Source organism: Xenopus tropicalis, chromosome 6 (genome assembly GCF_000004195.4).
Source record: "Xenopus tropicalis strain Nigerian chromosome 6, UCB_Xtro_10.0, whole genome shotgun sequence".
Lineage (NCBI taxonomy): Eukaryota > Metazoa > Chordata > Amphibia > Anura > Pipidae > Xenopus > Xenopus tropicalis.
In genome coordinates, this window is record NC_030682.2 from 16,073,670 (window position 1) to 16,097,098 (window position 23,429).

Sequence of the window (23,429 nt, forward strand, 5' to 3'; positions counted from 1 at the left end):
AACTAAGATATAATTACCCCTTATTGGGGGCAGAACAGCCCTATTGGGTTTATTTAATGGTTGATTGATTTTTAGCAGACTTAAGTTATGGAGATCCAAATTACGGAAAGATCCCTTATCTGGAAAACCCCAGGTCCCGAGCATTATGGATAACAGGTCCCATAACTGTACTTCTATTGCTTAAAAAGAAAAATGTTTCTTGTGCAAAACCAGAAAATTAAATCACTTTTTTAACTTCCTGGTTCTGCCGAGTCACTGTTTGCAGAGATGTAGGTAGTGAAGCAAATACCCAGACCACAGACCACAGCTCTGTATCTTAAAGCTGTCTGAACACGTTTCAAATGGAGAGGAACATAGGGAACAAACAAAACAATTTTCATAATGATTCATAATATTAAAAAAAAAATGAAAATGTTTTTGTTTTCGTTAATAGAATAGGCAAAACTAATCTTTAATACAAATCTTCTATATTGCACTTGTCTTATCAAAAGTGTATCAGTAGTAGTAAAAAATGCTTTAGCCTGCAACATCCTTAAACCACCCTCATCCAACCCACACCCTGCCTGTCCCACTGTGCCATGATAACTTATATACCCATGTCCAACATGCCCGCCTCTGATATCATGGGAAGGGGTGGGGTAGAGCAGACTGGATGATATAAATAACAGTCGGTTGAGACTTTCTGTCATTAGCCAAAGGTGTTGGATTGACCATAATCCCCTCACCAGAGGAGCAGCTGCTTGGAAAGCAGTGTATACTAGTGATGAGCGAATCTGTTCCGTTTCGCTTCGCCGAAAAATTCGCGAATCTTTGAAAAGATCCGCGAAACGGCGAAAAATTCGCGAAGCGGCGAAAATGTCGTGCGACAAAAAAAATTGTCGCCCGCTGCTATTATTTTGTCGCGCGCGGCTCTTGTTTTGTCGCACGGCTCTTGTTTCATCGCCCGCGGCTCTTGTTTCGTCGCGCGGCTCTTGTTTCGTCGCCCTCGGCTCTTGTTTCGTCGCGCGGCTCTTGTTTCGTCGCCCACGGCTCTTGTTTCGTCGCGCGGCTCTTGTTTCGTCGCGCGGCTCTTGTTTCGTCGCCCGCAGCTATTATTTTGTCGCACGGCTCTTGTTTCGTCGCCCGCGGCTCTTGTTTCGTCGCGCGGCTCTTGTTTCGTCGCCCGCGGCTCTTGTTTCGTCGCGCGGCTCTTGTTTCGTCGCCCGCGACTATTCTTTTTTGACGCCGCGACAATTTTTGGACGTGCGGCGAATTTTTCCGCGGCGAAATTTTTCATCCGTTTCGCGAAACAATCCGCCAATGGCGAAACGCGGAAATTCGCCGCGAATCCATGCCTGGCGAAACTTTTCGCCCATCACTAGTGTATACTGTTCCTTTTATATGACAAATCTAGAGTTCAGCAAACTCTAGCCTCAGTATACACTTCCTACCAGCCCAGCATATTACTCTAGAACAGTGATCCCCAACCAGTGGCTCAGGGGCAACATGTTGCTCCCCAACCCCTTGGGTGTTGCTCTCAGTGCTCCCAAACCAGGGAGTTATTTTTGAATTCCTGACTTGGGGGCAAGTTTTGGTTGAATAAAAACAAGATTTCCTACCAAATAAAGCCCCCTGTAAGCTGATAGGGTGCATAGAGGCCCCTAATAGCCAATCACAGCCCTTATTTGGCTCCTCCATGAACTTTTATGGGGCTTGTGTTGCTCCCCAAGTCTTTTTACATTTGACTGTGGCTCATGAGTAAGGAAGGTTGGGGTTCTAGATAGGTGGATAAGGAACACCAGACAAGAACCAAATAAGAAATGCAGGAGGGGCTAATGGCAATATCTTTATATCTGTTATAGGGAAATAGTAATCACTCTCTCTCTCTAATTTGTTCTACATTCCGTCTCTTCTTTATTACATTCTTTACTTGAGTTTTCTACATTCTTTTCTTCTTCTATCTCTGTAGTTGTGTTTCTTCATACAAGGCTTGCTGGGAGTCATAAACCAATACCAAAGTGTAGTCTTTTTTAATGACATCCAAAATGTTAGCAAGACGTGTATTAGCGATTCATTCAGTAGCGAATCAGCATGTGAAATTAAATAAAGTTGTCATTTTTATTATTTCTGTCTTGAAATTTATGCCTGATGTGAGATATTTATTTCTAGTTTTGTTCTAGAAGGCGATAGTCTGGGGGGGGGTGGAGATTTTGGCCACAGTGGTTATTCTGTTGTGATTCCCTAAATTTGCCCCCCTATGACTGGGTTAAAGTATGACAAAGGTAGGAGAAGGTTTCATAAAATGTTTTTCAATGGAAATGTATAATAATATTCTAGTTACAGAGATTTCCCTAGTACCTGAAATTCTTCTGACTTACACTAAAAGGCCATGTTTTGGCTTCATCCTATAGTCCTCCCTTTCTCTTATGAAAGCCCTCCTACTAGTATGATAATCCTTTTACTAGAAACCAACATGGTAGGTGTATCAATGGGAAATAAGCAAAATGTTGTTGAGTAAGATGCCAGACTTGAGAAAGACCACGCAAGGGACCAGCAGGCACAATGCCCTTTGTTTTTCCATCAAAGTGTATAGATTTGTTCCCCCAAGTGCCAGTTCTGGGAGGTATTTAATTTGCTCTACAAATATGATTCTGAATCTGCCGTACCCAACACAGTTCATTAAATATCATCATTTGCATCCTAAACAACTTGGATGGTATCTCAGTGGACACCTTCAGCATTCTGGCTCGCTGACAATTTTATTGGCAACCTTTATATTTAATTGGAAAGGGTCATTAATCTTCAAAGTCATTTTGTAAATATGATGTAACTACTGGCACAACACTGGTCACCTTGCCAAAATGGTCAAGGTGTCAGCTAAATAATCTGCCGTCCAGGCTGAGTGAATGCCAGAGGACGGCTTAGATTCATAAAAGATTATAATAAAATGCAATAAAATCTGAATCAGCCAGTTTTGCAAATCCCTTTTGAGAAGATAATCTCTATCTAATGAAAGTCATGGCACTTCTGGGATTCCCTTAACTCTTTGTGTGGCTATTCTGTATGTGCAGTGTAAGTTCAACAGTCTTATTTGGGTCTTTGGACCTTTTTGAGCCTTTTTAAAGTTGGGTATTGGGTCTTTTTGAAGGTTGAATGCCTGACAAATGAAATTTGTGCTGGTTTGGCATGTCCATAATAACCTGTTCTTACTGGTTGTGTATATCTACTGCCCTGTCTGGTCATTAAGTACACCGGTTTTCATTGAGCTCCCTTCTGAGATGTCTCTTATTGTCTTGACTTTCTGGGTAAATTAATTTACTGTTCATTAGATTTCAGTAATTACTGTGTGGAAGTTAGGTAACTTGTGCTATTCAGTGGGCAACTTGCAAAAGTGTAAAGGAAGATAACAGTAGTATAGAGATCAACACAAATCTTGATCCACCTCCTGCTTCCTAATTATTAATTGTAAGCCCTTGAGCACAGGCTTAATGGGCCATTTAAGAGAGGGGCCCCAGCAATACAGGCTTCTTTGGAACCAGCTATAAGTTGATCATCTTTGAAGCATCTACTGATGTCTAACAACTATTACACAATATAAGGTATATTTACTTACACACTTGCAAAGAGCAATTTTTTTTTACCCAGAATGCAGCTCTTTTCCCACAATCATTGCATAATTGAAGCCATGAGGGGGAGCTACTTCCAGTTCAGTTGTGGACAATGCATCAAACATGAGCAATTGCACTTATGTTTTGATGCTAATTGGGCACAATTGCATTGGCAGTCGGAATCTTGCCATTTCCACGGTTGCTCCTGGGTGCCCCTGCATCAAATATGAACTTCTGAACAAGAGGCGTAAACAGGGTCGGACTGGGGGGTGAAGGGCCCACCGGGGCTCCCGACCCAGGGGCCTGCAGGTGCCCGTGCTGCCCCCCCTGCCCGCAGGGGCCCCCCTAACCTCCCTCGCAAGGGCCCCCCACCCGAGGTCCTCCCCCTAACGCATCAGGGAAGGAGCGGTCGTGCAGGGGGAGCGCAGGCAAGGGTCGGGTCTGGGTGTCCCGGCGGCCCAGTCCGACCATGGGCGTAAATGAGCCCGTATATTTTTTTTCTACTTTTATCTACCTTATTCCAACAGGGACCCCATCTTCCCTCTCCCCCGCCACAATGGTAGAACCCCAGGACAAATACTATTCCTACCCTACCCAAAAACCCGCCCGATGGCAAATGGCCCTTGCTATTTTATCATATAGAGTTATTGTCACAGCTTATGAAGCCCAATGACAAATAAAACTTTTTGTTTAAATGAAAGTTTTGGAGTTATTAGAAAAACAAATAAAAGCCTACATTAAAGCACAATGATATTTCCCGATTAAATATATCAGTGTAAATACAAACCAGGATCTGAAAATAAATGTTGGTTTCTCCCATGCGCCTTGATGAAATAAAGCAAATGTAAATGATGAAGTTTTTTTGCATCCGCGGGCACATTTTCTCCTTGTGTTTACAAAAACCTATTTATCTTTATATCAGAAGCAAAACAAATCAAAGAAACATAATTATAGATTCTCTGCAAATGCAAAAATTGTTGTAAACTATATTCAAAGGCGAAAAATAGGAAGTTTTCTCGGGGAATAAACAAACCCAAACAGTGTAAATTACAGCGCAGGAAACCAGTCTTAAGGGGGAAGGATTCTGCCAATGCCCAAGCCTGTGACCCAACCTCACCCACCCCTTGGGGTCTATAGGTATTCATAATGGTTTATTAGATTCTGTCCCTATCTTCCATAATAGGGTGTTGAAAAATTTCACACTTCAAGTGCTGTGTGCAATTTTGGCCACAATTCGCTATTTTTTACCCATAATACAGCATTTTCCCCCTCGTAAGTGCGTCCATGATTAGTGCTATGCCCTCTGCAATTGTACCTGATGCATCAAAACTGACTGAATGGCGTTTGCCTTTGATGCAAACCAAGTGCCAGTTGAGTGTGGCCTTTGTAGAATGGGGGTAGCATTACTTGAAGAACATGTGTTTAAAATGGTGTTGGCAATGGAATCATTGTGGGCAAATCTGGTGCAACCTGTTGTTGGAGGTAGTGTTCAGGTCCAGGGGGGTGGTAGCTGTAGGGTTCCCCAGAGTTGAGCACCATTACTCAGAAGAGGCAGGATGGGAAAAATGGCAACCAAGTGCAGGAGCAAGTTATCATACATGATGAAGAAAGGCTGGCCTCATAGAGGGGCACTTTGAGGCATTTATATTAAATTGCCGAGACTTATAGAACCATTTTTGTTCTTTATGTGCTGTTATGTTACTTTTCTTGCTTGAAAATTGAATATAAGCTTTAGGTTTTGATTGACAGTTAGGTCTAATACATCCTTGGGGACTTGCACCTTTTTCCCAGTAGAGGTATTAGAACTCACTCTTTCAAAATTATCAGCTTTAGCAGAAATCCTGTTTCTCTACATGCAGGGTTTGTGCCGAAGTCAGTTATTTTGTTAGTGCTGTAGGAGGTTATTTGAATTAAAAAGGATGGTGAGTTTACCTTGGCAGTAACATTGTTCCCCAGAACCAGGTGTTATATATTTATCATTTCTCCAGTGGAAAACATTCCACTCCGCCCATTAAAAATTTCAAATTTCTCCCTCCTCATCTGAAACAGTTTATATTAAATAGTAGCATCTATTAAAACATGGCAACCCAACGCAGAGGGTCAAGCCTAAGTTGCAGCATAAAGCAGCCTGGGTACTGGGTCATTTTGTATGAGAGATTTTAGGCTTCTTGTGTTGAAGAACCCATTGTGGTCCAACATCAGGCCAGGAATGGAGATGTCTGAAAACATTCTTTTCAGCACTATACCCAACTATAGTATTATATAACTACTCCATGGTTCTTTGCCAATAAGCTGGGGGGGGGCTCATACTGGCAACTGTACCTGATATTGCTCATCAGGGTTAATAAAATCTAATTCAGCCCATTGGCCACTAGTATTTGCTGACCATTATAAAAATATACATGGCCTTAAATGACCCATAAGGAAAAACACTGGGAAAAGGCACGTTAACGAGCAGATTAATCGGCAGAATCGGAATTTATTGTGTTCTGTTTAATCCAATCATTAGAGATTCAATCCTTCAATCCAACATCTAGGAAGGATGTACTTTTGCTATTGAGGCTAAAAAAATTCTGAACGAATGGAGAAACAAATTAAACAATTAATGCATTATTATTATTATTATTATTATTAGGGAACTATTTGATCTTGGAACTAAAATAATAAACTCTAGTACATAGCAAATCTTTTTTTAAAATTTGTGCTTAGTATGTAAATCTTACTGTTTTTACTGGGCGCAACCAACAAACTCATATTGGGGGTCACTGACAGATTTCCTCTGCTCTAATTGGCTGATTTCAGCATAAGCCAACAATTTGCAGGGCACTAGTGACATAGCAGGGCTGGCTTGTTTGCAGTAGGATAAAGTGTTATAGTGGCCATAGCTGAGAAAAACTGCCACTTTGGCCTTATTAGTCCTTATCTGGGACCTCCAACTGGACTGCCTGGCCAATATCTGGGATAAAAAAATCTGCAAGTTATGCCCGTTGGGCATAAATTCCCCAAACTTTTCTAAGCACTTTTGCAATTTACATTCATTTCATTTTCTAGTTTACAAGATATTAGCAATTTTTACACTAACACAACGGAAGTGCAACAGCTCCACCTGCTGGTCATTTTGAATTCTTTCTAGTTTTTTAGCAATTTTTAAACTTCTATTATAATGAATATAAAACAACGGCACCACCCGCTGGGGATATCAGACAACCAGCTACATTTGGCTGGAATTTTGAGAAGAACGTTGCTCTGCTTATTAATCAGAGAAGAGTCATCTGAGCAATTTCTCTTGTCAGTTCTAAGCAGAGCAACATCTCATGATCTTTTTTTATACCTTTAGGAATTTTCAGCCCACTTCAATCGCTTGAAATCGCCAGCAGGTGGCACTGTTATTTCAAATTCATTTTATTAGGAGTTTAAAAACTGCTAATATCTTGAAAACTAAAAACTGAATTGCAAAAGTACTTAGGATAGCACATTTTACATTAAAGGAGAACTAAACCCTATCCTTAATTATCTCACATAAAGCCAATAAACTATAGAATTATAGTGTCTGTTTTCTTTTATATTCTACATCCAACTGCTTTAGGATAATAATGATATTAAGACACACAATGTATTTGTCTTCTTCTCTTATGCAGATATTTATTTTTGAAAACAATATCTACTATCAAATGAACGCCGAGAGTCGGGCTATCCGTTTGGTCTCCACCGGAAAGGAAGGGGTCATTTTTAATGGTCTGAGTGACTGGCTATATGAAGGTAAGGGGGGGGGGGGATGAAGCTATAGAGAGAATGTGAATGATAGCTGACATTTTACTGTAATAAAACCCTGCATTAAGGCTTCGTGCTACGGCATTAAAAGTCTGCAGGTCTTTCAGCCCTCAATATCGCTGCGCTCTGAAATATGGCAAAAGGGCAGCCATCGCATCTTTGTGACAGATCTCTGTGTCTTGTTCTGTAAATTGCCTTTCACCGTCAGCCGTCCAATAGGTATCACTCTGCTCTGCCTTGAACATAAATAGCGCTTTTAGGTGTTAGATCTATAGAGCGGCATATCAAGCACGGCCAATGTGAATTCCTGCTGTAAAATTGACATAAGACACCGAGTGGCAATGTATCATCAGCTTGTAAATTCTATCTCTGCTCTTCTTAGAATAAGAGGGGGGGGGGGGGTAAAAACAGGGAAAGGGAAAATATTGTGCCAATAACATAAGTCCCAGAATAGATGAGGTATATGGAAACAAATACATTGCAAGCAAAGATATGGTGTCCATCAACAGCCACAAATCAAGGCCATTTGACTTTACTGTACAGGACCCATTATCCAGAATGTTCGGGGCCTGGGGTTTTCCGGATAATTTGGATCTCCTACCTTACGTCAGTTAAAAAAATTATTTAAACTGTAATTAAACCCAATAGGATTGTTTTGCCTCCATTAAGGGGTAATTTTATCTTAGTTGGGATCAAGTACAGGTACTGTTTTATTATTACAGAGAAAAGGGAATCATTTAACCATTAAATAAACCCAATAGGGCTGTTCTGCCCCAATAAGGGGTAATTATATCTTAGTTGGGATCAAGTACAGGTACTGTTTTATTATTACAGAGAAAAGGGAATCATTTAACCATTAAATAAACCCAATAGGGCTGTTCTGCCCCCAATAAGGGGTAATTATATCTTAGTTGGGATCAAGTACAGGTACTGTTTTATTATTACAGAGAAAAGGGAATCATTTAACCATTAAATAAACCCAATAGGGCTGTTCTGCCCCCAATAAGGGGTAATTATATCTTAGTTGGGATCAAGTACAGGTACTGTTTTATTATTACAGAGAAAAGGGAATCATTTAACCATTAAATAAACCCAATAGGGCTGTTCTGCCCCCAATAAGGGGTAATTATATCTTAGTTGGGATCAAGTACAGGTACTGTTTTATTATTACAGAGAAAAGGGAATCATTTAACCATTAAATAAACCCAATAGGACTGTTCTGCCCCAATAAGGGGTAATTATTTCTTAGTTGGGATCAAGTACAGGTACTGTTTTATTATTACAGAGAAAAGGGAATCATTTAACCATTAAATAAACCCAATAGGGCTGTTCTGCCCCCAATAAGGGGTAATTATATCTTAGTTGGGATCAATTACAAGGTACTGTTTTATTATTACAGAGAAAAGGGAATCATTTAACCATTAAATAAACCCAATAGGACTGTTCTGCCCCCAATAAGGGGTAATTATTTCTTAGTTGGGATCAAGTACAGGTACTGTTTTATTATTACAGAGAAAAGGGAATCATTTAACCATTAAATAAACCCAATAGGACTGTTCTGCCCCCAATAAGGGGTAATTATATCTTAGTTGGGATCAATTACAAGGTACTGTTTTATTATTACAGAGAAAAGGGAATCATTTAACCATTAAATAAACCCAATAGGGCTGTTCTGCCCCCAATAAGGGGTAATTATATCTTAGTTGGGATCAAGTACAGGTACTGTGTTATTATTACAGAGAAAAAGGAAATCATTTTTAAAAATTAGAATTAATTGTTTATACTGGAGTCTATGGGATATGGCCTTTCCATAATTCGAAACTGGATCTGGATAATGGGTTTCCAAATAAGAGGTCCGATACCTGTACATGGAAATGTTTTGAAAACACTTTTGATCAGTGCAAAACGTGTTGATTACTTCAAATGAATGTGTTGTGAATGTTCACTAAAGGCATTGTGGGGACTACATTTACACTACATTACTGCTGTTGCTTCAAACTAAAGATGTCCAGAAATAGAATGATATGTGTAGGGACCCTGGAAAGTTATGCCCTTTGTTCTGGTAGTTCCTGTTAGTCTGGACACCTAAAAGTGGTCCTAAGTTTTGTGTGGGATACCACATCCTTTTCCAGGTTGAGTACATTTCCTTGTTGTTTCAGATATGGCCAGTAGATGGCAATGTTTTATTAAAAAAGCGAGAGCACGCGCATGCTCAGGGTTTTTACTGGGACCTCACCTCACTGGGAGGTGGTTACAGGTTTGATGATTAGTTAGGAAAAGTTAGTATTGAGTAAGCTGATGTTATAGCCGCTTCAGGAGCAAAGGGCGGGCTCAGGGATAGGCAGATGAGCAGCCCTTTTCTTCCACCGAGGAGGTTAGAGGGGCTAGGACCCCACAGTATTCAGGTCGCCAGTTTAGGGACATGAGTGGGTAAGCTCAAGGGCTGGTAGTGTGCCAGGGAGCAAGACACCACCATGGGATCCCCTGTGCTGGGGATACTAGCAGTGGGTTACCTGCAAGGAGGAAAGTTCTGTAAGGGGGAGTATAATCCTGAATGTTGCACTGAGCCCAGAAAACTGTTCCCTATGGTTGTTTTGTGCATGTGTTTCTACCTGGTCATTGATTTCACTAGAAATTAAAGTGCCTGGGCTCAATATAGAAGTTTATTTGTTTGGAAGAAACATCTGTGGTCCTGATTATTTAACAAAGCTGTTGGTTGGCGGGAAATGTAACTTGTGTTCTCCTCAGCAGACCAGCTATTACCCACCAGCAGGAGCAGAATAGGGGGTAACAGTTGTAGTACAGAGGCTGGGAGTTGTAGGGAGGTGTTTCCCAGTGTACCAGGTCATAGTGCTTTGTGTATTTTGTACACAGCCCACACTTACTCTTACTACTATGAAGGCCAACACTTAAGGGTGTGTTACACATGGTAACACAATAAGGTCATTTTCCACTGACTTGGCATGTGTAGGGGGTTGCCTCTCCTGCCCATTCAATCCAATCAGAGCACAGTTTGTTGGTGGGCCGGCAGTCCCCAGCCCTCATGGTTGTAGGGGTTACTACCACAACTTGGCTTTGTGGTGTAAGGTATCTATTGGAGTCCAATCTGTATTGGTTGATGCATGTGATCCAAATAGGACAGTGGAGCTCCTGAGCAGTCTGGGGGGCATATCATAGTCATATCCAGCACACAAGCCTCCATTTGGACACAGGTGAAAATTGATTGTTATATCTACCTGAGCTTTGGGAACTGCTCCAAATCCTCTGATGTGAAAACTGTTCTGTATGTAGCTTGGACATATGTTGGTAGCTTGTCAAGACCTGGCCCTGCCATATTGATATATCTTGTCACTAATAGGGCAATCCTCTTGGACCATGTATGCACCATCCTTGAGGAAGGTGGTCTCATTAGCAAGGGGGAATTATGGGAGTATAAACCACATGCTCCCTTATACTCAGATGTGGTGTCACGTTCACCTACTGAAATGTTTCCAACCCCTATCCCCTAGCAGAATAATGGGTGCTCTTACCGGAAGCTCTCGGATCTGATTCTCTGTTAAAGGCATATAAATTTGTGGGGACTGGGTGACTGATCAGCTCGTTTTAACGGTTTTGGTTGAATACATGCCTTGTATGAAAGTTCTGGAAGAAGAACTTCTGGGGGAGAGATTACTGACAAGTACAGTGGAGACATGCTTGGTCTGCTTTGGAAAAACTACGGTTTCACCACAGAGACCTACTACCTGCCCAAACCACAAGGAGTTTCATTGCCATCTGCCCTTTGTAACCCAGAAGTGATGTCACTATAACTGTAGTTTCATTCCAGGAGGGGGTCTGGCTGAAAATACATTTTTTTTTAGATTTATAAAATAAACCACATCCCATCAGACTCAACTTGCAGGGTACCATGGAACCCCCGGAGGGGTTTAGCTATTACCTTAGCTATTCCAATGGCCTTCATACCACTATCCATCCATAGATATTACCATGGACTTCATACCACAACCTTTCTAACTATTCCAATGGCCTTCACACCACTATCCATCCATAGATATTACCATGGCCTTCATACCACAACCTTTCTAGCTATTCCCATGGCCTTCATACCACTATCCATCCTTAGATATTCCCATGGCCTTCATACCACAACCTTTCTAGCTATTCCAATGGCCTTCACACCACTATCCATCCATAGATATTACCATGGCCTTCATACCACAACCTTTCTAGCTATTCCCATGGCCTTCATACCACTATCCATCCTTAGATATTCCCATGGCCTTCATACCACAACCTTTCTAGCTATTCCAATGGCCTTCACACCACTATCCATCCATAGATATTACCATGGCCTTCATACCACAACCTTTCTAGTTATTCCCCTTGCTTCATACCACTATCCATCCATAGATATTACCATGGCCTTCATACCACAACCTTTCTAGCTATTCCATGGCCTTCATACCACTATCCATCCTTAGATATTCCCATGGCCTTCATACCACAACCTTTCTAGCTATTCCAATGGCCTTCACACCACTATCCATCCATAGATATTACCATGGCCTTCATACCACAACCTTTCTAGCTATTCCCATGGCCTTCATACCACTATCCATCCTTAGATATTCCCATGGCCTTCATACCACAACCTTTCTAGCTATTCCAATGGCCTTCACACCACTATCCATCCATAGATATTACCATGGCCTTCATACCACAACCTTTCTAGTTATTCCCCTTGCTTCATACCACTATCCATCCATAGATATTACCATGGCCTTCATACCACAACCTTTCTAGCTATTCCAATGGCCTTCACACCACTATCCATCCATAGATATTACCATGGCCTTCATACCACAACCTTTCTAGCTATTTCCATGGCCTTCATACCACTATCCATCCTTAGATATTCCCATGGCCTACATACCACAACCTCCCTTAGCTATTTCCATGGATTTCATACCTTCATATGTAATCAGGACTTTTCCACCCAAAACCCACAGGCACCCGACTCAATGTAGGAGTCTTCTGAACAGATCTTCTGTAGGACCTGCTGCAACATGCGAGATATAACTGGATTTATATTGCACTTATATGGTTGGTCTTTAGGTGTGTTGCTCATTATCCTGTGAGTGCAGTTGGATATTACTTTTATACTTGCATCCATTCTGAGTATTTTGGAGGTGGTGCACATCACTGTTTGTTCTAGATTTCAACATTTTTAGCCACAGAGATTTGTTTTATGGGAGAATGGAAATGGGTCACAGCATCAGTTTTGTCAGTATATAGGTGATTAAGCATTAATACAAGCAGAGGAGAGGAAATTCTGATGTAGACAAAAGGCTCTTCTAGGATTAATGCAATTCCAAGAATCAATAATTTTGGCGCTTGCTCAAACAGTAGAGAATTGGATGATGGAACATGTCACTGGGTTTGCAGCTGTCATTGTATTTCATTCCTCTAATCCATGGGAGATTGTCTTCAAACCGTACTTTCCCAGTTCCACAGTTTTGTGAAAAAATTCTTGCCCTTTATTATCTAATAGAATTAACAATGTCTTGCTAAGGGGTAAATCATGGGAGCCAGGGAGGTACATGTACTCACTGTGGGGTGAAATAACTAAAAGGTATAAGCTCTACAGAAAAATGTTTATAGGACTACAATGATTACACTTTATGGAAGAATATAGGGCTCATTTGCTATCATAAAGGTGCAAGAGTTGGCACATTAAGGGGAGCACTCTGCACCTTGCAGGCACCTTGCTAAAGATATCCAGCACAAAGCGCTGTAGCCAAGAGAACCCTCAATGTAACAGGTGTCTTAAGCCTAAAAGCATCATGATTGCATATGCAGAATGACACCCACATAACAGCTGCACATTTGCCACCCATTACATGGAGGGAGCACGTTGTACTGGATGGCATTCACAGATTCTGCATTTTCAGTAGTAATAGATATTAGACTTCATACCACATCCTCCCTTAGCTATTCCCATTGTCTTCATACCACTATCCATCCTTAGATATTCTCATGGCCTTCATACCGCAGCCATCCTTAGATATTCTCATGGCATTCATACCACAACCTTCCTTAGCTATTCCCATGGCCTTCATACTACTATCCATCTTTAGATATTACCAGGACTTCATACCACAACCTCTCTTAGCTATTCCCATTGACTTCATACCACTATCCATCCTTAGATATTCCCATGGCCTTCATACCACAGCCATCCTTAGATACTCTCATGGCATTCATACCACAACCTCCCTTAGCTATTCCCAATGTCTTCATACCGCAACTATGCTTAGATATTCTCATGACATTCATACCACAACCTTCCTTAGCTATTACCACTGTCTTCATACAACTATCTCAAGATGTTCTTATGGCCTTCATACCAAAACTTTCCTTAGGTGTTCCCATGGCCTTCATACCACAACCTTTTGTTAATATTCCCATGGCCTTCATACCACAACCTTCCGTTAATATTCCCATGGCCTTCATACCACCACCTTCCTTAGATATTCCCATGGCCTTCATACCACAAACTTTCTTCAATATTCCCAAGGCTGTCATAACACAGCCTTTCTTATATATTCCCATGGCATTCATTATACAACCTTCCTTAGATAACCTTTGGCCTTTGCACCACAGTCTTCCTTAGGTATTCCCATTGCCTTCATGCCACCTTTCTTAGATATTGCCGTGGCCTTTTTGTAATGTAATAATCCTCTTAAATATAGCCACTGGGGGTCACATAGTTACCATGTAAGGGTATGTTTATATCTCTGGGAACATCATCAGTCTAAAAACCACAGGATCTTGGTAATGCAGTATCAATACTTCCCTTAGTTCCCTCGCTGTACTGCCTTTTGCTCGCATCAGTGGTGAAACTACAGTAGATATAAGGGGCTGGGAATACAATATAATCCAGGACTTCACAGCCCCTGTGGATGCAAATAATTCAGCAAATTCCAACAGAAGCAAGAGCAGAGTACAATATAAAGGGTCAGACACACAATAATGCATTACAGCGGTTGAGGTACAGTATATGGCGAGATACAGGGCACGGGTGGTGAATTGAAACATGGTGGTCCAATGTCACAATGTCCCTCTAATTATGTCACTGTATAATACAGGTATAGGACCCATTATCCAGAATGCTCGGGACCAAGGGTATTCTGTTTTAGGGGTCTTTTTTTCATAACTTGGATCTCCATACCTTAAGTCTACTAAAAAATAAAACATTAATTAAACCCAATAGGATTGTTTTGCATCCAATAAGGGGTAATTATATCTTAGTTGGGATCAAGTACAGGTACTGTTTTATTATTACAGAGAAAAGGGAATCATTTAACTATTAAATAAACCCAATAGGGCTGTTCTGCCCCAATAAGGGGTAATTATATCTTAGTTGGGATCAAGTACAGGTACTGTTTTATTATTACAGAGAAAAGGGAATCATTTAACCATTAAATAAACCCAATAGGGCTGTTCTGCCCCCAATAAGGGGTAATTATATCTTAGTTGGGATCAAGTACAGGTACTGTTTTATTATTACAGAGAAAAGGGAATCATTTAACCATTAAATAAACCCAATAGGGCTGTTCTGCCCCCAATAAGGGGTAATTATATCTTAGTTGGGATCAAGTACAGGTACTGTTTTATTATTACAGAGAAAAGGGAATCATTTAACCATGAAATAAACCCAATAGGGCTGTTCTGCCCCCAATAAGGGGTAATTATATCTTAGTTGGGATCAAGTACAGGTACTGTTTTATTATTACAGAGAAAAGGGAATCATTTAACCATTAAATAAACCCAATAGGGCTGTTCTGCCCCCAATAAGGGGTAATTATATCTTAGTTGGGATCAAGTGCAGGTACTGTTTTATTATTACAGAGAAAAGGGAATCATTTAACCATTAAATAAACCCAATAGGGCTGTTCTGCCCCCAATAAGGGGTAATTATATCTTAGTTGTGATCAAGTACAGGTACTGATTTATTATTACAGAGAAAAGGGAAATCAGATTTAAAAATCTGAATTATTTGATTAAAATGGAGTCTATGGGAGACGGGCTTTCTATAATTCGGAGCTTTCTGGATAACGGGTTTCCGGATAAGGGATCCCATACCTGTATTAGAAAATGAAAAACTGCTTTAGAAAATAATTTGCTTTTAAAAAAAAAAACCCATTCCCTATCCCTACCCATAATGCCTGTGGCAACCAAGGCTGCGTTTAACGTTTACAGAAACATGAAATAAAAGCGAGTGTTTCACTGCGAAAGCTTCTAATCCCTTAATGTCAAGCTAAAGCGGCAGTGATGGAAACATCCCCTGAGTGTTGCTCTAGTGATCGTCATTGTGAAGTTCCCTTCATCATAAACCAGCGTGACAGGGTATTAAACACAACAGCAACATGAACGCAGCCAATGCAAAGCGGCCTCTCCGGTTATTAACCCTTACGGAGCCGAGCGCAGAATTCCCAGTGAGTGACGGCTGTGGGGCCGGTAATTGCTTCACGGAGAGGGGGGGGGGCGGTTCTGAATTGGATTAAGGATGTACTGGATCCATTATTTTTTGTTCTATACAAATTAGAGATGCACCGAACCCAGTTTTTTGGGTTCGGCCGAACCCCCAAATCCACCCTGAAGGATTCGGCCGAATACCGAGCCGAATCCGAATCCTAATTGCACATGTTAATTAGGATCTGGAAGGCGTGAACATTGTTTTCCCTAACATTTAACCCTTCCATATGCCAATTTATACTAATTAGGATTCGGATTGAGCGAAATCTTAAAATTGCATCATCTGGGAATTAAAATGCATCTTTTTCATTTGTCCAGCGCCTTAAGGTCACATGACCCAAAAGGGGTCATTTATCAAAAAACCTGGGGAGCAGAAGGAGCAAGAGCCCCTGGCGCACAAGTAAGGGAATGGGTTTTATGTATGAGGGGCAATAACTTCATGTTTTCCCTCACTTGCCTCTTATGAATACACCGCTGCCAAAGGCAGGCAGAGGGGCAGGTCTCTGTGCCCCGCAGGTCTCTGTGCCCCACAGGTCTCTGTGCCCCGCAGGTCTCTGTGCCACGCAGGTGTCTGTGCCACGCAGGTCTCTGTGCCCCACAGGTGTCTGTGCCCCGCAGGTCTCTGTGCCCCGCAGGTCTCTGTGCCACGCAGGTCTCTGTGCCCCGCAGGTCTCTGTGCCACGCAGGTCTCTGTGCCCCACAGGTGTCTGTGCCCCGCAGGTCTCTGTGCCCCGCAGGTCTCTGTGCCCCGCAGGTCTCTGTGCCCCGCAGGTGTCTGTGCTCCGCAGGTCTCTGTGCCACGCAGGTCTCTGTGCCCCGCAGGTGTCTGTGCCCCGCAGGTCTCTGTGCCCCGCAGGTCTCTGTGCTCCGCAGGTCTCTTTGCCACGCAGGTGTCTGTGCTCCGCAGGTCTCTGTGCTCCGCAGGTGTTTGTGCTCCGCAGGTGTCTGTGCCCCGCAGGTCTCTGTGCCCCGCAGGTCTCTGTGCCCCGCAGGTCTCTGTGCTCCGCAGGTCTCTGTGCTCCGCAGGTCTCTGTGCCCCGCAGGTCTCTGTGCCCCGCAGGTCTCTGTGCTCCGCAGGTCTCTGTGCCTCGCAGGTCTCTGTGCCCCGCAGGTCTCTGTGCCTCGCAGGTCTCTGTGCTCCGCAGGTCTCTGTGCCCCGCAGGTCTCTGTGCTCCGCAGGTCTCTGTGCTCCGCAGGTCTGTGTGCTCCGCAGGTGTCTGTGCTCCGCAGGTGTCTGTGCCCCGCAGGTCTCTGTGCCCCGCAGGTCTCTGGGCCCCGCAGGTCTCTGTGCCCCGCAGGTCTCTGTGCCCCGCAGGTCTCTGTGCTCCGCAGGTCTCTGTGCCCCGCAGGTGTCTGTGCTCTGCAGGTGTCTGTGTATCTAGGCTAGAAGGCAGACTGTGCCTGTGGCTATTGCACTTTGCTCGTTGCCTTCCATGTCATAAATGACCCCTGAAGGGCCATTGTATGATGGATTCTGTGAGCGCCCAGAGTCCAAGGTTGGTAATTGTATTCACTGCTGGTGCCCAACCCCAAATCCACAGCCATTAAAGAGGCAAGTTCACTTTATGTCACATTATTTATGTTCCTCTACTTGTCCACAATTTATAGAATATACCACATGTGGACAAATATAGTAATCATGGCCTTTTATAGGTATTCCTGTATGTGGGGGGTAAATCACCTTTTAAACTATAGTTACAGTGTTTGCGTATATATATAACATGTCACCAGTATTGCATAAACATTCACAAACTGAATATTTCACATTTTAGTCTTCAAAATGTTTCTGTTGCTAAAATTGTTAAAACTGGTTTACTAGCGCCACCTTGTGGCACAAATGATGATTTTTACACAGAATAAAAAACTGCTGCTGGCGTTGTAACAAACCTTTTCTTATAGCTACTGTCTACTTGGTTGCATTAAGGTTTCTCTGTCCTGCACTGCTGTAAATTGTTATTAGTCAGAGAGACAAAAAAACTATTGCTATGAGCGTAAACATTGTCGTGGTTTCACTAATTTCCCCGCAGTCGGTTGCACAAAAAAAAGCTCCTTGCATTTCCCTATGTTGGGTTCAGGGGCGCCGCTCAGTCCTTCCTGCCTTCTGTTCTTGTGGTGGTAAATAGTGACGAGCAGCGAATCTGTCCCATTTTGCTTCCGTGAAAAATTCTCAAAACTGCGGAAAAATACGTAATTTCACAGTGAAACCCTGCCTGGCAAAAAAATTTGATCAGCACTAGCGGTAAATGACCCCTACTTTTGTCAGTACCATAAACGCTACTATCTGGCATTACTGAATAACAGTTGTATGTATTAGGGTTGTCCAACCTCCAGGTCTTGCTGAACTACAGCCAGGGCCAGTTAGAGAGAAGGGCAAATTGGGCATTAGACCTGGCCCCTTCTATCAAACTGGGACTTGGATGAAAATACAAAGGGCACATTATTCTGTGGACATTTCGGCTTTACCCTATTTGTCCTTTAAACCCCCCCACCCCAGCCCTGATCATAGCACCCAGCTCCCCACCACTAATCATGTTGTAGTTCCACTATAGCTGGACTTTCCCAGACTGGACTTTTCTCTGCAATAATACAGATTGTGATGTTTCTCTTTCCAGAGGAAGTCCTAAGGACTCACATTGCTCACTGGTGGTCTCCAGATGGCGCCAGGCTCGCATACTCGACAATCAATGATACCAAAGTGCCCACTATGGAGATTCCGTTATACACTGGATCCCTCTACCCTACCGTGAAGACATACCATTATCCTAAGGTACTGCACATACACGCGCCCACCTCCATCCTCTTCATCAGTTCCAGCAGATCTCCTGGATTTGGGGAATGAAATACATTCTAATATAGGAATATGATCATTTGTGATATGAATGTATTTCTTGTACAGAAACTAATATTTAGGGACAGTGATTAGAAATCAGTATCAAGGGTAAATGTCAGTGTCACGGTGGAGTTATAGTCGTACAGCAGAACTGGTTGCTCCATGGCCCTACAGCAGTTGACAAGAACCCTGACAACGGGGTGAACAGCCAGTGGGAAATGGTATGAGCGGAACCTGGCTATGGGCTGGATAAGCAGATAAGCACAATTAGGACACCCACATTTATGGCCAAGTCTTCCATTATCCAATATGAGATGGTGCCACCACCCAAGAGCCAAATGACTTGGCAGTTATTGTCCTGAGTCAGCAAGTATTAGGTACTTTGTTACTTTGTTTGGCCTAGACAATAGTATTTTGGAAACAGGGCTTCTTTAAGGTAAAAGTGGACCCAGGGCAAAGATCTCATTGGTGGGCCCCCAGAACTATCCCGAGATATGTGTGAAAGGACTACCCTCAAGAAGGAGAATCCATTAAGGCAAGAAATAAAGAAATAGTATGTGCTTAGTGATATAGAAATGAGGTCCTGGTGTCCCGCCCTGGACCAACACGTGAGCAGATAATCCATATTCCGAAATACCAGACTTTAATTTTAAAAAATTCTCAAGGAACATTTTTTTCTAAACAGTTAAAGTAAAGGTGGTTGAGGTCTTCCAGCTGACTAAAATGAGGGGTCTGCCATTTTTGAGGGATTCTTCAGTCAAAAGTTATAGTAGTTAAAATGGTTTGTTGGTGGAAACCCACTCCTGGTGGGACTTGGGCAATTAACTCTTTTGACCATGTGTTAAAACGGCCCTGAATGTAAAGTAGTATGGTTTGTACCAATTAGTTACTGTAACTATATGAACCAGTTAGAATAATCCAGGGTTAAAACCCTACACCTGTCTTTGTCTTCTGGAACTCCTGGCAATCTTCTAGTAAAGTTAGACCTCTTGCTAATAATGCCAGCCTCCTTCTCTTCATGGTACAAATGTTGCCATGAAGCCCAACCCCCTAGAGCTCTAGGAGGGGATAGCTACATAATATTAATGTGAGACCCCATTGCTTTCTCCACCTATATCACCAATGTAGCACCCTTCCCAGTCCCATGTTGTATTCTCCACCTATATCACCAATGTAGCACCCTTCCCAGTCCCATGTTGTATTCTCCACCTATATCACCAATGTAGCACCCTTCCCAGTCCCATGTTGTATTCTCCACCTATATCACCAATGTAGCACCCTTCCCAGTCCCATGTTGTATTCTCCACCTATATCATCAATGTAGCACCCTTCCCAGTCCCATGTTGTATTCTCCACCTATATCACCAATGTAGCACCCTTCCCAGTCCCATGTTGTATTCTCCACCTATATCACCAATGTAGCACCCTTCCCAGTCCCATGTTGTATTCTCCACCTATATCACCAATGTAGCACCCTTCCCCAGTCCCATGTTGTATTCTCCACCTATATCATCAATGTAGCACCCTTCCCAGTCCCATGTTGTATTCTCCACCTATATCACCAATGTAGCACCCTTCCCAGTCCCATGTTGTATTCTCCACCTATATCACCAATGTAGCACCCTTCCCAGTCCCATGTTGTATTCTCCACCTATATCATCAATGTAGCACCCTTCCCAGTCCCATGTTGTATTCTCCACCTATATCACCAATGTAGCACCCTTCCCAGTCCCATGTTGTATTCTCCACCTATATCATCAATGTAGCACCCTTCCCAGTCCCATGTTGTATTCTCCACCTATATCACCAATGTAGCACCCTTCCCAGTCCCATGTTGTATTCTCCACCTATATCACCAATGTAGCACCCTTCCCAGTCCCATGTTGTATTCTCCACCTATATCACCAATGTAGCACCCTTCCCAGTCCCATGTTGTATTCTCCACCTATATCACCAATGTAGCACCCTTCCCAGTCCCATGTTGTATTCTCCACCTATATCACCAATGTAGCACCCTTCCCAGTCCCATGTTGTATTCTCCACCTATATCACCAATGTAGCACCCTTCCCAGTCCCATGTTGTATTCTCCACTATATCATCAATGTAGCACCCTTCCCAGTCCCATGTTGTATTCTCCACCTATATCACCAATGTAGCACCCTTCCCAGTCCCATGTTGTATTCTCCACCTATATCATCAATGTAGCACCCTTCCCAGTCCCATGTTGTATTCTCCACCTATATCATCAATGTAGCACCCTTCCCAGTCCCATGTTGTATTCTCCACCTATATCACCAATGTAGCACCCTTCCCAGTCCCATGTTGTATTCGCTATATGGAGCCTGGGCTCATTCTCATTGCGTCCCTACATTACATAAATGACATACACTTATTAGCTGTTTAGCAATGAGATAAAGAGTGCCTACATTATGCTAACGAGTTTCTTAGCTCATTATCACGTTAGAGATGTAAAGAGCCTACATGAGCTTAATTAGAAACACTCCTTAGTTGATTATCATTATAGCAATGGGGATGTTCTATTGCCTCCTCTTTGATGCCATATTGCATATATTTATTGTGACAAATAGTGGGGTTGCTATAAATATGAAGACGCGTGTTCTTGGCAGAACTTATGCTCATCTTATAGGGTTTATACCTTGTCCCTTGGACCTCTAACCTGACACCCCACCACATGTCATAATAATGGACGCCTTCAATAGCTAACTTATTAATGGAGAACGAAGCATTGCCATAGTGACAAGTTCTCCACCAGCCCCAATGTTACTTTCATGATTACATCTAATAGCCGCACAGTTCCCGGTAGTCTTACCCTGTACGGTTTAGTGAAGCCCCTAACTGCCCCTTCCTACAGTTGACCAATGACATTTTATGATGAAATGAAGAATCCCAGTTCTAAAGATGTATAAACTCCCCTAAGTGAAGGATGCAGATGCACTTTCCCTGAACCATGAACTGGGTTTAGATAGATGATAGATAGATAGATGATAGATAGATAGATAGATAGATAGATAGATAGATAGATAGATAATGAATGGATAGATAGATAGATAGATAGATAGATAGATAATAGATAGATGATAGATAGATAGATAGATAGATAGATAGATAGATAGATAGATAGATAGATAATGAATGAATGGATAGATAGATAGATAATGGATAGATAGATAGATAGATAGATAGATAGATAATGAATGGATAGATAGATAGATAGATGATAGATAGATAGATAATGAATGGATAGATAGATAGATAGATAGATAGATAGATAATGGATAGATAGATGATAGATAGATAGATAGATAGATAGATAGATAGATAGATAGATAGATAATGGATAGATAGATGATAGATAGATAGATAGATAGATAGATAGATAGATAGATAGATAGATAGATGATAGATAGATAGATAATGGATAGATAGATGATAGATAGATAGATAGATAGATAGATAGACAGATGAATAGATAGATAGATAGATAGATAGACAGATGATAGATAGAAAGATAGATGATAGATAGATAGATAGATAGATAGATGATAGATAGATAATAGATAGATAGATAGATAGATGACAGAGAGATAGATAGATAGATAATAGATAATAGATAGATAGATAGATTATAGATAGATGATAGATAGATAGATAGATAATAGATAGATAGATAATAGATAGATAGATAGATAGATAGATAATAGATAGATAGATAGATAGATAGATGATAGATAGATAATAGATAATAGATAATAGATAGATAGATAGATAGATAGACCGATAGATGATAGATAGATGATAGATAGATGATAGATAGATAGATAGATCGATAGATAGATAGACCGATAGATAGATAGATAGATAGATGGGAAAACATCTCAACTCTGTTGAGGCCACATTGCTTTGGACTGGTAGATAACTCTTCTCACCAATTCCAATCTGGTCTGATACATTATTTTTTCATTATTTAACATATTTTTTTTACCAAAGGGGCCTCTGTGATGCTGGTGACCTTGGATACATTTTATCTAATCCTGATAAAAATAGCCCCCCCTGCTGGTTAGTGTTCCAATGCGTCCCGATGCCTTTACTAAGCTTTATTTATACATATCTACATTAGCATCGTGACCCTTGCTGGTTCCCAAAGGTTAAGCGAAACAATAACAGGCAATTTTTTTTTATTTACAGGCCGGTTCTGAAAACCCAGTAGTCACCTTGCACGTCGTTAACTTGAACGGACCTCTTCACCACGTGGAAATGACACCGCCCGATGATCAAAGAATGAGGTACAGCAGACTGAAGCAGCCTATGCACTTCATAAGGAATACGTTGCTTTCATTTATTTTCCAACTTAGATCAAAGCGCGGAACATGAAACGCCTTCGATGAAATAATAATGTGTCCCTGTCAAATATGTGTTGGGTTGCCAAACGTTATTAGGCAGGTTCTGCGGAAGCTGAGATCCCCGAGTTGCAGATAGGGGCAGGTTTGGATATCAGCGGCACTAAAATCAAACATCTTTATTTTCTTGGCAGCCAAATGGCACAGGATAAAGAAGTTTCTATCTGTATTTCTCAGTTAGGAATCAGTAAATAAAAGCCCGGAGAGAACTATCCTCTCTTGTACTGTAAACATGTCGTTTAAGAACATTAAACCTCAAATAGGATATTCAGCTACATTGACAT

General features: G+C 41.8%; 1 protein-coding gene across 3 annotated transcripts in view; it reads left to right on the top strand.

Moving 5' to 3' along the window:
* dpp6 (dipeptidyl-peptidase 6) overlaps nt 1-23,429 on the top strand; it is an 834,825-nt gene that overhangs the window by 760,567 nt on the left and 50,829 nt on the right. For all 3 annotated transcript variants that reach the window (XM_031903179.1, NM_001102992.1, XM_012964203.3), the window contains 3 exon segments: nt 7,226-7,346; nt 18,509-18,663; nt 22,934-23,031. In XM_031903179.1, the coding sequence (XP_031759039.1) occupies nt 7,226-7,346; nt 18,509-18,663; nt 22,934-23,031 (374 nt within the window).